This window comes from Chelmon rostratus, chromosome 6, assembly GCF_017976325.1.
Source record: "Chelmon rostratus isolate fCheRos1 chromosome 6, fCheRos1.pri, whole genome shotgun sequence".
Classification (NCBI taxonomy): Eukaryota; Metazoa; Chordata; class Actinopteri; order Chaetodontiformes; family Chaetodontidae; genus Chelmon; species Chelmon rostratus.
Genome location: NC_055663.1, coordinates 19,727,096 through 19,739,175, shown reverse-complemented (window position 1 = coordinate 19,739,175; position 12,080 = coordinate 19,727,096). Strand labels below are relative to the sequence as shown.

The 12,080-nt window shown below is 43.1% G+C and overlaps 1 protein-coding gene across 7 annotated transcripts in view; it reads right to left on the bottom strand.

Moving 5' to 3' along the window:
• Positions 1–12,080, bottom strand: part of plekha5 (pleckstrin homology domain containing, family A member 5) — an 81,219-nt gene that overhangs the window by 7,949 nt on the left and 61,190 nt on the right. For 6 of the 7 annotated variants that reach the window (XM_041938183.1, XM_041938184.1, XM_041938185.1 and 3 more), the window contains 7 exons: positions 10,459–10,965; positions 8,444–8,924; positions 7,627–7,710; positions 1,597–1,659; positions 1,421–1,501; positions 707–856; positions 465–566 (listed from right to left, as the gene is read on the bottom strand). In XM_041938183.1, coding sequence (XP_041794117.1) covers positions 465–566; positions 707–856; positions 1,421–1,501; positions 1,597–1,659; positions 7,627–7,710; positions 8,444–8,924; positions 10,459–10,965 — 1,468 coding nt within the window. Of the gene's footprint in view, positions 1–464; positions 567–706; positions 857–1,420; positions 1,502–1,596; positions 1,660–6,805; positions 6,926–7,626; positions 7,711–8,443; positions 8,925–10,458; positions 10,966–12,080 lie in introns of all 7 variants that reach the window. The other variant, XM_041938189.1, reaches the window with a different exon arrangement.

The window sequence follows — 12,080 nt, the reverse complement described above, 5'->3', positions numbered from 1 at the left end:
GTCCTCTGCACTTAAGAAGAGGATGTCCAGGCTCCCTGTGGGCCCTCTGACTGCTCTACTCTGAATTAGCATTGCCTCTGACTCAGGCTCAACCAGGAATGACTGTTCTCACTGTCTCTGCACCTCTCCTGCGATGGAGGACAAGATAAAAGGCAGACTTAATTAAGACTTGCTCTATCATCGCCACAGTCATCAATCACTCACTATGTTGCTTTGATCTCTCAGTTACTTCGCTCCACGCTGCAGCTAAGGGCACTGGAGCGAGCTTCACTTTTTCCCCAAAGTAAAAAAAAAGTGCCTACAAAAAGGATGAGTAGATGTTGGAGGTAATCTGTCACATTTTCATCTTTCTTTGAAGCTCTGCAGTACATGTACTCCAACTAAAGTTTGACTATTATATCATGCCACAGCAAAAGCGGTGAAATAGTAAAGCAGCGCAGCTTGAGTCTCAAGTATCAGCCTACCTGAGGGCTTCCCAGTGCTTCAAGCTGCTCCAGCAGGTTGTTCTTAGCCAGAGTCACATCTCCTTCCAGCTTGTCGTAGTCCCGCCACGAGCACTCCAGCTCCTGATTTGAGAGGGGTACACTTTGTCAATGACATTGTTTTTTTAAAAAAAGCAGGCAACAACTCTCAACTTACTGTTGAAAATAGAGAGCATGTCCAGCAGGAGTGTGTGTTGTGCGTGTGAATGTGCTGCATGACTCACAGTGGTGACTCTGGAGAGCTCTCTGCAGGTGCTGAGCAGGCCGCTCTGCAGCAAGTCTCTCTGCTGGATGACACTCTGCATGGCGGCGGGGTTATCAGAGCCCATCTCTATCTCCTGGCTGGCAGACAGCAGCGCTGTCTCCAGGGTGTGCTGAAGGAACACGCGACACATCGAATACACGTACAGCATAGAGTACAGCAAGTATGTAATTTGTCACTGTAACCTTTTAGATCAGTTCACTGTAGCAAAGTCATAATGGATTACTCAAGCTTCTCCAACTTTTCTGGACCATGACCCTGTTTTTTTGCTCCCATACTTCTTGCAAAGGTATTAAATAAAAAGTATGGCTGCATGTAACTTATTTCTTTATAGGTAAAACTGATCATTCTTTTTAAAAATAATGACAAATGCCCATGAGCCTTAAGTATGCTAAACATGACATGCAAGTCTTTCAAGCCACATGACTCTAAGTTGATGACAGTTGCTGGGCTCTAGTTAAGCATTAGAAGAGATATACGAGACTTTAGTTTGTTTTTTTCTTTGTCAGTTTTTTTTGCACATATACTTAACTGAAGCTATTCCTAGAATTTAAACACACAATATAAGCTGTGTAGTCTTTTTAGTTTATTTTGTTTCCTCCTCTTTTGCTGTAAACATTTTAAACTTTGTTCTGTTTAAGAAAGTAATGATGACAGATGTGCAGTGTTTAGTCACCTTCTCTCTGTACAGCTGCTGAAGCTTTTCCTCCTGTGTCCTCACCACTTTATCCTGCTCACACAACCGGCTAAGTTTGGTCTGAAGAGAAAAGAGGAAAGAGTTGAGACCCACTATGTACAGTTAAATGGAGCGTCATGTCATGCAGGACAGCGTGACTTCAACAGTGAACTTACATCAATGTCCACCTCTTCTGGCATATTTGTGTAGGTGTGTTCCCTGTAGTCTTCTGGACTCAGCTGTGAAGAAAGACAGAGCGTTAGACAGAGACACCAAATATGCACATACACATTAGAATCTGGAGATCGAATGCAGTGTCAAGTCAAGGCTCTCTCACTGAGCCAGGATTTGTCCTTGTGTGAAAACTCATATTTCACTGAATCAGACAATCTACTGTAAGTTAGCAAACCAACAGCGGGAGAGCAGCCAGTCTAAACACAGATTCTGGTGCCTCGCGTTTCATCACCCACCGTCGTTTGTCTCCATCAGCACAGTGCAGTGGTTTTATTGGAAATGCAAGGGGAAGGCATGTAAAACAATCTTGCTTACTAAACTCTAGAGTCAGCGCATAAGCTGTGTCCACCAACTGTGTTTTCTGTAGCACATGCTCAACAGCTAATTGGTCCAAGGACTCTGCCTGTCTGGTAGCTGTGGTCAACTGAGTGTGTGTTGTGTTAAATCTAAGTGCAATATTACTTAAAGATAGTCCCAGAATAGCAACATAACCACAAATCTCTTTAGGACTTAATGTACAATGGTAATGTTTGGAACAATTATAAACAGATGTGTAGTTACTTCAATCCAGGCTAAAATACGGACAAAAGCAGTTCAACAACAGACTGTACTACAGTTACTTCTACGCTAGTTTATACTATTATAACATCTATGTTTATTATCAAAACATTTGCATTTATGTACTTATAAACCAAGAAAAGAAAAACTCATCCTTTTTCCATTTGTATTACTGCCACTCATCTAACTTTAAAGGGGAAAAAACACAGTGCTCAAACTGGAGAAATTATTTCAACTGCATTGGATCCCATGTTTCCAGAAAATCCATTCATCACATAATGCTTCATCATCCACCCACTCTTCTAAATCTGAAAAAAATACACGTGCAGTCCATAAATCCTCGGATAGTGACATAATTCTGTGGCGCTTTGTGTTTGTACTCACATTGGATATGAAATGATGCGATGGCCATATGGTCAAAGTGTCAACTTTCAGCTTTAATTTACATAATTTAAATGAGCATATACCTGAATTCAGTATTCATACTTAACATATGATTTTAAATCCTTTGTAGTCAGTGACCGGCTGGTCAACAACCTACAGACACCTGCAGACACTTGGTACCGTCCCTTGTGACGCCCTGCCAGGCCTGACCTGCATAAGTTCGGTCTTCAGCAGGTGAAACGCATATTACATCGTTTCACATTTCAGATCACATATCTGTTTGGCCCTGGTCATACAATCGAAGTTCATTACCCCGCGCTTTAAAAAAACTCTTAAAGCCAAGTGTCGACACTTTAACTTTATGGACATTACTAAATTTCAAGTCCAGTGTGCTGGCCCACAGAGGCAAAACAACAGAAAAATGACTCACTGTCCAAGTACTTTTAGACTCCACTGTATAGCAACATTCCACACTCACACCTCTTTCACACACACTTCTCTTCACACCTTTTCCTCAGTGGAACCACACAGTACAGTTAAAGCAGGTGGGACCTGAGAACCACATGGCATTCCACACAGAACATGCAGACTCCCCCACAGCTCAGGGAGCATCACTGTGGTGTTGTGTGGTGTGGATAACATGTGACATGGGAAGGAGGAGGGAGACAGACTTCTGGCAGCTGAACAGGTGGGAATGCAGCTGTTGCTGGGCTGGTACGCCAATGAAAGGGCGGAAGGGGTGAGGGTGGGTGGGGGGAATCTTTGGCGGCACTTTTACACCTCGAGAGGAAGTCACAAAAGTGGCAAAGTGATGTCATAGCCATCGTCACATACAAGGCGGCCCTCTTCATCCTTTCCACCAGCAGAATGACAAGGGGGGTGAAGGGGAAATTAAACAGGTTAAAAAGAAAAAAAAAAAAAAAAAGAGACTTTACCTTGAAGACATCTGTCTTCATCTTCATCATCAATGAGGCTGCCTGGCCACATTAGGTATAGAGTCTATTGCACAGCTGATGCTCAAGTGCACTCAGACTTAAACCACTGAATCCTAACATCAGCTAACAATAGATAAAGCAGCACTGGTTGAATTAACCGTAAACAGTTACAGTTAATTTGTCAAGGTATTACTTTATGGTAGTGGAATATTCATATATCCTGCTAAAAATGAAAACATATACATATTTGTTCTATTGTTCTTAAATTATGCCACAAAACAAATCCCTACAATTCCACTTTTCTCAGAAAGATGTAGTACCTGGTAAAATAACAGAGTGAGAAGTGACATGTCTGGCAACACAGAACTAAGTCACACTAATTAGAGTGCCCCTGCCAGGTCCAGGTGGCTTGGCTAATGAGAGGGAACACATTTTGCACAGGGTAATGAAAAATCACACCCTAATATTCACTGTTTAGGGTACTAGAAGACGAGAGGCTTTGCTGCATAAATGATCTGGGTGCAACCACAAGTTTAGCTTCTGATTTAGGACAGTCCCACAGCTAGAGTGTTGTTGACGACGATATCCAGCCCTCACACACAAACCTGAGGGCGAGGAAGGGATTTAACTGAACAGTGAAGCATACACATCAAACTACTCTTCACAAGTCATGGCCATATTGGCATGACTTCTCATAATAAGAGGAGAACAGTCAAAAGCAATGGATGAGGAGGTGCTGGCAATACAAACGATACAGGGAGACCAGTCTCAAGATGCCATGAGGACTTGGACACCGGAGGAGGAGCATTGCACAACAGACCAAAATAACAACAGCGACTGGTGAGGATGAGGCGGAGCAAAGCCTTTGGCTGGCCTTACTTGCTGGTAAAGTTGAGGCCTTGGGGCAGAGTTCTCAATCAAAGTGTGAGTCATGACGATTAAAGGGTCATTTTCCTTCATCTAGTCCAGTGTGGAGAGGAGCGATATAGCAAGTGTCAGTTTATAGCATTGCTTCACTTCAGAGACAACACCGATAATATTCTTAACACCTCTCTTGCTCTCTCTCATGAAGCAGACTCAAAAACAAACATCCAGAGCAGCAACGGGAAGCAATAAGAGACACTTACAAGCAGGATCAGGAAGACTTGTAGTGCAAGGCTCTAACACGCTTATTCATTAACGATGGAAAGCTTCTGTTAAACTTTTGATGTATCATGATTATGCAAATATAGAAAGCACTATAATTGTTCGGTATGTAGTGTAGGATGGTGAATGTTAAGCCTCATCAGCGTAGCTTCAGTGTGAAGAGCAAAATTACACATTTCTCATGGTTACAAAAATCTGAGGCTCATTCAAGTATGAAACTATCTTCCCTGTATTATTATTATAAATGTGATCTTTACCTCTGTGTGCTGTATGTTGAATTTTGCAGTTACTCAAACTCTAAAGGCAGTTCACAGCAATAATACAGAAGATGAAAGCCATGGCACACACCTCTCTATATGTGCTGCATATGTAAGACATAAAGTTTGTTCGCATCTACCAACTAAACAGAAAAGAGTGATATTCAGGTATTCAGTTAGTATAGCTGACAGTGAGTTTTGAGTACATATTCAGACTAATGAACGGATGAATAGGCCCATCTGGAGAGTGTTGAACTAAATTATCTTAGGCTATAAATGCGGCGGTATGTGGCACTGGTCCATGCTATGCAGTCAAGCCTATAAAAATTAACATTAAATTAATTAATGGTGAGATAGCTCGGCATCAAAGAGGAAATCAAATGATTTTTCAGCGGACAGTGCTAAGCAGTACTAAGCATTAAATGAGTTCAGTTCATGACAGGAGGAGACAGGGCCGTGCATTCATGCATTACCCCACCTGATTGTCCAAATACATGAGGTTCCTTTGGAGGTGATGGGAGAGAATGTCGTTCTAACGTCAGCAGCACAAAGGAGAAGACAGAAAAGGCAACAGGAGAGTGAGACAAAAGAAAAGGACGTCACATTCTTTCTCTGACGCTCTCTCTCTCTCTCACACATACAAGCATGTGCAATATACCCAAAGATAACTCGCCAGAAAGGAAGGTACAAGTTTGGATGTTGTGTAAAACAGAAATAGATAACAGAATGTGATAATTTGCTAATCCTTTTTGACATGTACTCAATTGAAAACAGTACAAAGACAATGTATTTGATGCTTTACCTCATCAACTTCATTGACTTTTGTAAATATCTGCTTATACTGAATTTGATGGAGCAACACGTTTCAGGAAACAACAAAAGGGACAGGAGCAACAAAAGCAAACAAAAGCTCCAAAAACACCTGTTTGGAACATTCCACAGGTAAACAGGTTTTTTTTTGGAATTAAGGTTGTAGGACCAGTCAACGTGAAGAAAAAAGATCAGGTAGCAGATGTTCTACTGTATATAAGGTAGCAGAATGAGTGTACTACAGGACATGAAGGTGCTCCATAATGACTAAATGGCCATGCAGGCAAAAGAATGCAGTGAGCGGAGATTTAATTAAACTTAAACTGCATCATATAAACTGGGTGCGAGTATCTTGATATTAACTCACTAATCTACATATGGTGAAGCAGCAACAATCCTTGGTTATACTGGAACAAGGATACTTCAAATAAATTGGAGAGTAGTGGCTAAAAAACAGGGCACACATGATTCTAAACTTCAATCCCTCATACCCAACCATTCATCACCTCAGGCCTGGCTGGCCCACATCAGCAACAGTCAAATCTGCAGTCGGATGTCTTAGAAGAGACTTAAAATGAAAAAATCCTGAATTAACATTTACATATGCCAGTGGCCTTAACCTCCTTAACTGGTCACTCATTAAGCTCGGCAATGGATTAAAGCATCATTTCTGGCCAACATCTGTCTGGACTCTTTAGGGAAGTCAAATAACTCAAACAACTGCTTGCCCAACTGAAATGGATCACATGCAATGATCTGATGAACTCCATGTAAAATAAGATTACTTTTGCTTCCAGACATATCACACATTTTGGGAATAGCTGAAAGCAAGTTAGCTGATCTCTTAATATGTTGAAGCCAATGCATAGTCCTTCATGGAGAAAATGCCTGTAGCGTCTTCTCTCCTTTAATCAGCCGTATGTGAGCACCCAAAATAAATAAATAAAGAAATAAAATAAGATAAATCCTCTGGAATCAGATGGATAATGGAAGTTGGTAAAGATGGCATACACAGCAAATGCTGACACACACGCCTGCAGGGGCATCTCTGGGGGCCTGACCTTTGGGTTGTCGCCATCCATGTTTAGTTGCATAAGCTGTGCTACAGTGTGCTCCCGGATACTGTTTAGCTCTGCCTGCTGCCGCCGCAGCTTTATCAGCAGCAGAGTCAGTTCCTCAGGCTGCAAGGGAGGGAGGAAGGGAAGGACATACAGCCACAATGAAACAGGGACACACCGCAGGGGGAGTGGGAGAGGAAGGAGAGAACACACCAGGACAGGAGATTTAGAGGTATCAGGCTCCCAATAGGTGAACAGTTGCCATATCTAGGTATTGAGTTTTCATGCAGCTCAGGACCATGAGATTATCCAAAATGCTATCGCTGTCAGCAGCATGCAAAGTTCACACGTCCACTCAAGACAGAAGAACAGTTTAGCATTCATTACAGAATCCAGTTCACACTTTACCAGCTCCATGAGGACATAGCACTGTGTGCGGCTTTGACATAAATTCCTGATCTGGCTTAGAGAGTTGTGAGTGACAGGGTTTTTAAGTCTCCAGTGATGTGAAGCGAGTCAAAGGAGCTCCTGAAGTGAACATACCCTAAATCCTACCACTTGGAACATACATCCGAGTTCTGCCTAAATCTGTCTCTAAAAATTCTGTCACAATGTCTTTCTGGAAGGGAATGAAGGACAGAAAGTGGGAGAGGGAGAAAGGGAGGGTAGGTGGTGCTATGAAAATAGCCTTGTCGCTCAAAGAAGTCCAATTAAACCCAAATGAGTAAGTGTGCAGAGCCCAAGCCTGAAATTACTGGGTGGCGTATTACAGAAATTCAGTTAGGAGATAGTGACGGACCCAGAAGGGATGGATCAGCACTTACTGTTTTGCCTTGCAGAGACTGGGCAGTGATAGTCTGGACTGGGATTCCTGCAGGCATGGACCTCCTATCAGGTGGGTAGGCATACTGCAGGGCACAGTGATTTAAAAATAACAACATTTTACACAAAGGATTGCTTTAAATAATCATTCACAGCTGAACGCTCCACTCAAATACAGAAACAGTTTGTTTCGTTTAAGTAGCTGGGCTTCCAGCTGAATTTTGAGACATGCAAAATGCCTGCTTCCATCCACAACCGGCGCGTACGCGATAATTAGGAATTGGTTCATTGAAATAAGCAGTGGGTGGCACCGGTGCTCCAATAGGAGAGCATTATACCTTTGCAGAAGAAGACGTGATGACGTAATTAAAAGATCGCCAGTCGAAAACAAAATGGAAATATGCCATTTCTTTTTGTTTCATGTATTTAATATGCAGAAACAGCTAATCAGTCACGTGAGTTAGATGTTCGTCGCAGAACAAAAAGGTGTTTTCCATCTCCCATTAAGCCGTCAAGTCTTTTCTGAAAAAGGCAGAAGCCACCTCAAGCCAGCGTAAAAACATTTCTGAAAACAAAATTGACAACTTTTTTGGAATTTTGTCATTTCCATCAAACATTCTCAATGTAATACTTCAAAATCATGTTGGGAGCGCCGCAAACAAAATTGAACTCACCTCTATTTTATCTCAAAATAATTTCAAAAATCTGGGCAAACAAAATCATAACTATTCGCATAACTAGACACTACGAAGGTAAAACAAATATATTTTTGTTATATGAGTGAGCTATCCCTTCAGCTTTTATGTGCCTTTAACTGACCTTGTTGAGTTGTGGCCTGTGCCGTCTGTCAATGCTCAAATCTCTCCTGTAGATGGGAGAGGACACCTCTGGACGAGCACTGTTCATGTTGTAGGATCGCATTGGGGAGTAGCCACCATACATGGAAATGGAGCCGTGGGAAGGCGAGGGGGGGATGGAGTGGCTTGGTGCAGCATGCTCGGACAGGTTGATCATGGTTTTGGGACTGGCCATATTGCTGTAGAGCCCCGGCTGCCGGCTGTAGGCTTGCCTTTGCTGCCACTCAAACAACTGCCACATGGTGTCATCGCGCATAGAGCGGCGCTTGTCTGCTGGTGAGGGACCCAGGGCCTGGTCGTACAAGGACGGCGACATGCTGCAGATGCTGTCCCGCTGTGCCATGCTATTCCTGGGCATACTGCAGTAGCCATCCCCATAATGAGGCATATATGGTACCCGATGGCTTGGCATGTTTCTAGGCAGCGTCTGGTATGACGTGATGCTGGGGAGAAAGAAAAAACAAAAGTCAATATGAGGAAGCTGAAGAGATAATTAAGCAATACTATTTACTAATTAATTAATAACACGACTGGCAGAGATACTAATATCACTTGTTTAAGCAGAGTTTTTTTTTTCGCTGTTTAAATATCTAGGATTTCACCATCAGCCCTCAAAACTACTTTATTATTTAATTTGTTTATTTCTTCTTTTCCCTAAAGCATGATTTTGTTTCATGAATAATGGGCTCTACCTGGCAGATTCAAAGTAGAGATGAAGTTGTTTTTAGTGGACTTTCATTTCTCTGCCTTTTTATTTTGAAGAACACCAAACAAAACACCCAATTATAACTTGCTAGCTAACTCATCAAAGCAATGACATGCTATGAAAGAGCAAATCAGTAAAAGTTTTTGATTTGCCTTTTTGAAACAATGTACTTGCAAAAAATCTCTTGTGTAGTCTATATAGGGTCAATCCGGACCACTCGTTCCCAGGACAAATTTGATCTTTCCAGTGACAACAAAGCTTTGAAACGCTCCACTCCCAGTGTGGGTTGAAAGTCAGAGCAGCTGGCAGTGAGAGAGCTTCCTATTGAGAATCCCTGACAGATCGTGGCTAGAACGCTCACTGGTCTGTAAAAAGCCAGTAGCATAAGAAAAAAGGCTTGTGACTACATGGAAACTAAACATCATTCTAGAGGAGATGCACGTAATGACAAACAGAGACTGTTGAAAGAGATGAACGCAGAGAGAACAGAGAGGGCGTACACGTTTATCACAGTGGACCACTACAGAAATAAGGACCAAGGCCTTGCTGTGGTTTAACAACGATCATCTTTTCCATGCCCTGCTCAAAACAGATGTTTATGTCCTCTTTTAAAATAAACTTATTCAAGGAGTGAGCGGAGGCAATGAGGCAAGGCTGTGTCAAACATGAGCACAAGCCAGGTGACGAGAAAATGACAGACAGATAAACATATGGAGAGACAGACGGGTGGGCAGACAGACAGACCGACCGACACAGTGAGGGAGCGAGTTTAATCTCAAGCAATTAAAAATGGGACTCTCACAGCAGGGTCAGTGACAGGCAGTAACTCTGGCTAAAAGCTCTGCTCAGCTATTGTTTATCCCCAGCTCCACTTACTGGTACACTCTACAGTGTAATATCAAAGTGTTTAAATGATGGTGAGGAGCATGTTAATTTTCTGGCTTTAAACCGCACAGCTTTAGAAAGAAATGGGATGAAGAAGCATTGGAAACGTCTGTATATGTACTGTGCGTGGGCACTCAGGTGCTCTAAGAGAATCCCTCCTGTCTCAAGATGCAGGTGAGTCAGCATTTCTAGACTAAGTTTAGCCAAGCTCCACTTCTTGCTGAAGCAGGAGAAGATTGGAGTCTGGTTTGGATTGAAGACAACGTGTGCTGGCTTATTTTCTCCTCTCGCGGCACATATTTTGAAATCAAACAATGAAATCATGCAACATTACGGCTGTTTAAAGCCTGTAATAGGCCATATATATATAAAAAAAAAAAAACAACCTCCTAGTGTCATCGTCCTGGTTGCGTCCTCTTTGAGTGCGGACCCACTGCTCCAGTTGCTGCATAGAGCTGGTCCTGCTCAAGGTGCGGTCTGGCTCATGGGTGGGACTTCGCTGAGGAGGGGCTCCAGTCCCGTCAGTTGGACACTGCTGACCAGATCCATTGACCTGGGGACTGCGGTGTGAGCCGTCCAGTTCTGTCGGAGTCTGCGGCGAGGTGATGTTAGCCTTGATGGCCGCTGCCTGGGCTGGCTGCAGTTTAATACTGTTGATCTTGGTGAGTGGACGCTCGCGCTCCGCCCCATCCTTCTGGAAGCCGTAACGCTCGGCATCTCGCTGCTTTCTCTCTTCTTCCGCTGTGGTGGACGGGACTGCTGCAGTGCGCTCACGGTCCACCTCACGGTTGCGTTCATTGTTCTGGATTTCAGGCTGTGTGAGTGGCGGCTTATGGTTGGCCACATGATTGATCTCTTGCGGTCCACACTGCTCCACTTTTAGCCTCTCCAACCTGATGAAGACAAAGAGGAGTCTTAGAATAATAACAGAAAAACAATAACTACACCAGATTAAATTGGCAACTGGGATACTCATCTGTGTCATAGTTCACCAGTAAAATGTGTTTCAGACATTGTAGTTTGAAGATACGGATAAAATATATTGTTAACCCAAAGCACTACCTTTGTGAACTCTGCTAATGGGGGCAGCTCTGAAACAAAAAGAAAGTGCAAAGAAAATGGGTGGAGGTGCACAATGTTTATTCCAGCTGCCAGAGGAGGCAAGGCGTGTGAAAGGAAATCAGATATCTCCAATAAAACGCTGCCTCTGCTGGGGCACATCACAAAGGCGCTGCTCAGACTCTGCTAATCCATTTGCGGCTCCCTTTTGCCCCCCTCTCCTGAAGACGTATCTACAACTCTCTGGTCCTCAGGGAGGTCTCCTGAGGTAATAGACACCACTACTCCTTGGCCTTAGACAGAGTCAAGGTCACAGCTTCAAAGTTTGGCAAATTCCCCTCAGAAGCATGGTTCACTGGGTTAGCAATAAGAGGGCAGTAGGAAAGGCATTCCTTCAGAGTTTCCACTTGTATCCTTTTAAATAGCAGCACTAGTCACGTAATGTCTTCTCCAGCCTTCTGTGGCTCCACCAGCCCAGCCGAGCACACATTCAGCCCTGTGAGAGGTCTGTGTGCATTTACTCATACTGTTTTGAAGAGAAGACTTGGGCTACTGAATCTTGTTCTTAAAATCTGAAAAGATGTTATAAAATGTAATACTGTCCACAGAAAGTTATCAGATAATTTGAAATTAGGAGAGTGTTTAGTTAAAATAGATATTACAATGCTGTTAGCCTATACAGCCTTTTCACAGCATCACAGTCCGATTTAACAGTGCTATCCAGTTGATTTCAGGCACTACTGCTCTGTGTAATTACAAAGCACTTTACCATTACGCCTCTGCTCGCCCATGTAAAAGGAGGGCATTAGGCAGGCAGGCAGGCTGCCAAATTACAGACATTTAACACAGTTTTTTAAAAAAAAGGAAAAAAAACCCTATCCTGATGAGTCAGTGATCCTGATCAGCCAGCACAGCTGTGCACAACATCCCCTGAACAACCTGCACCATG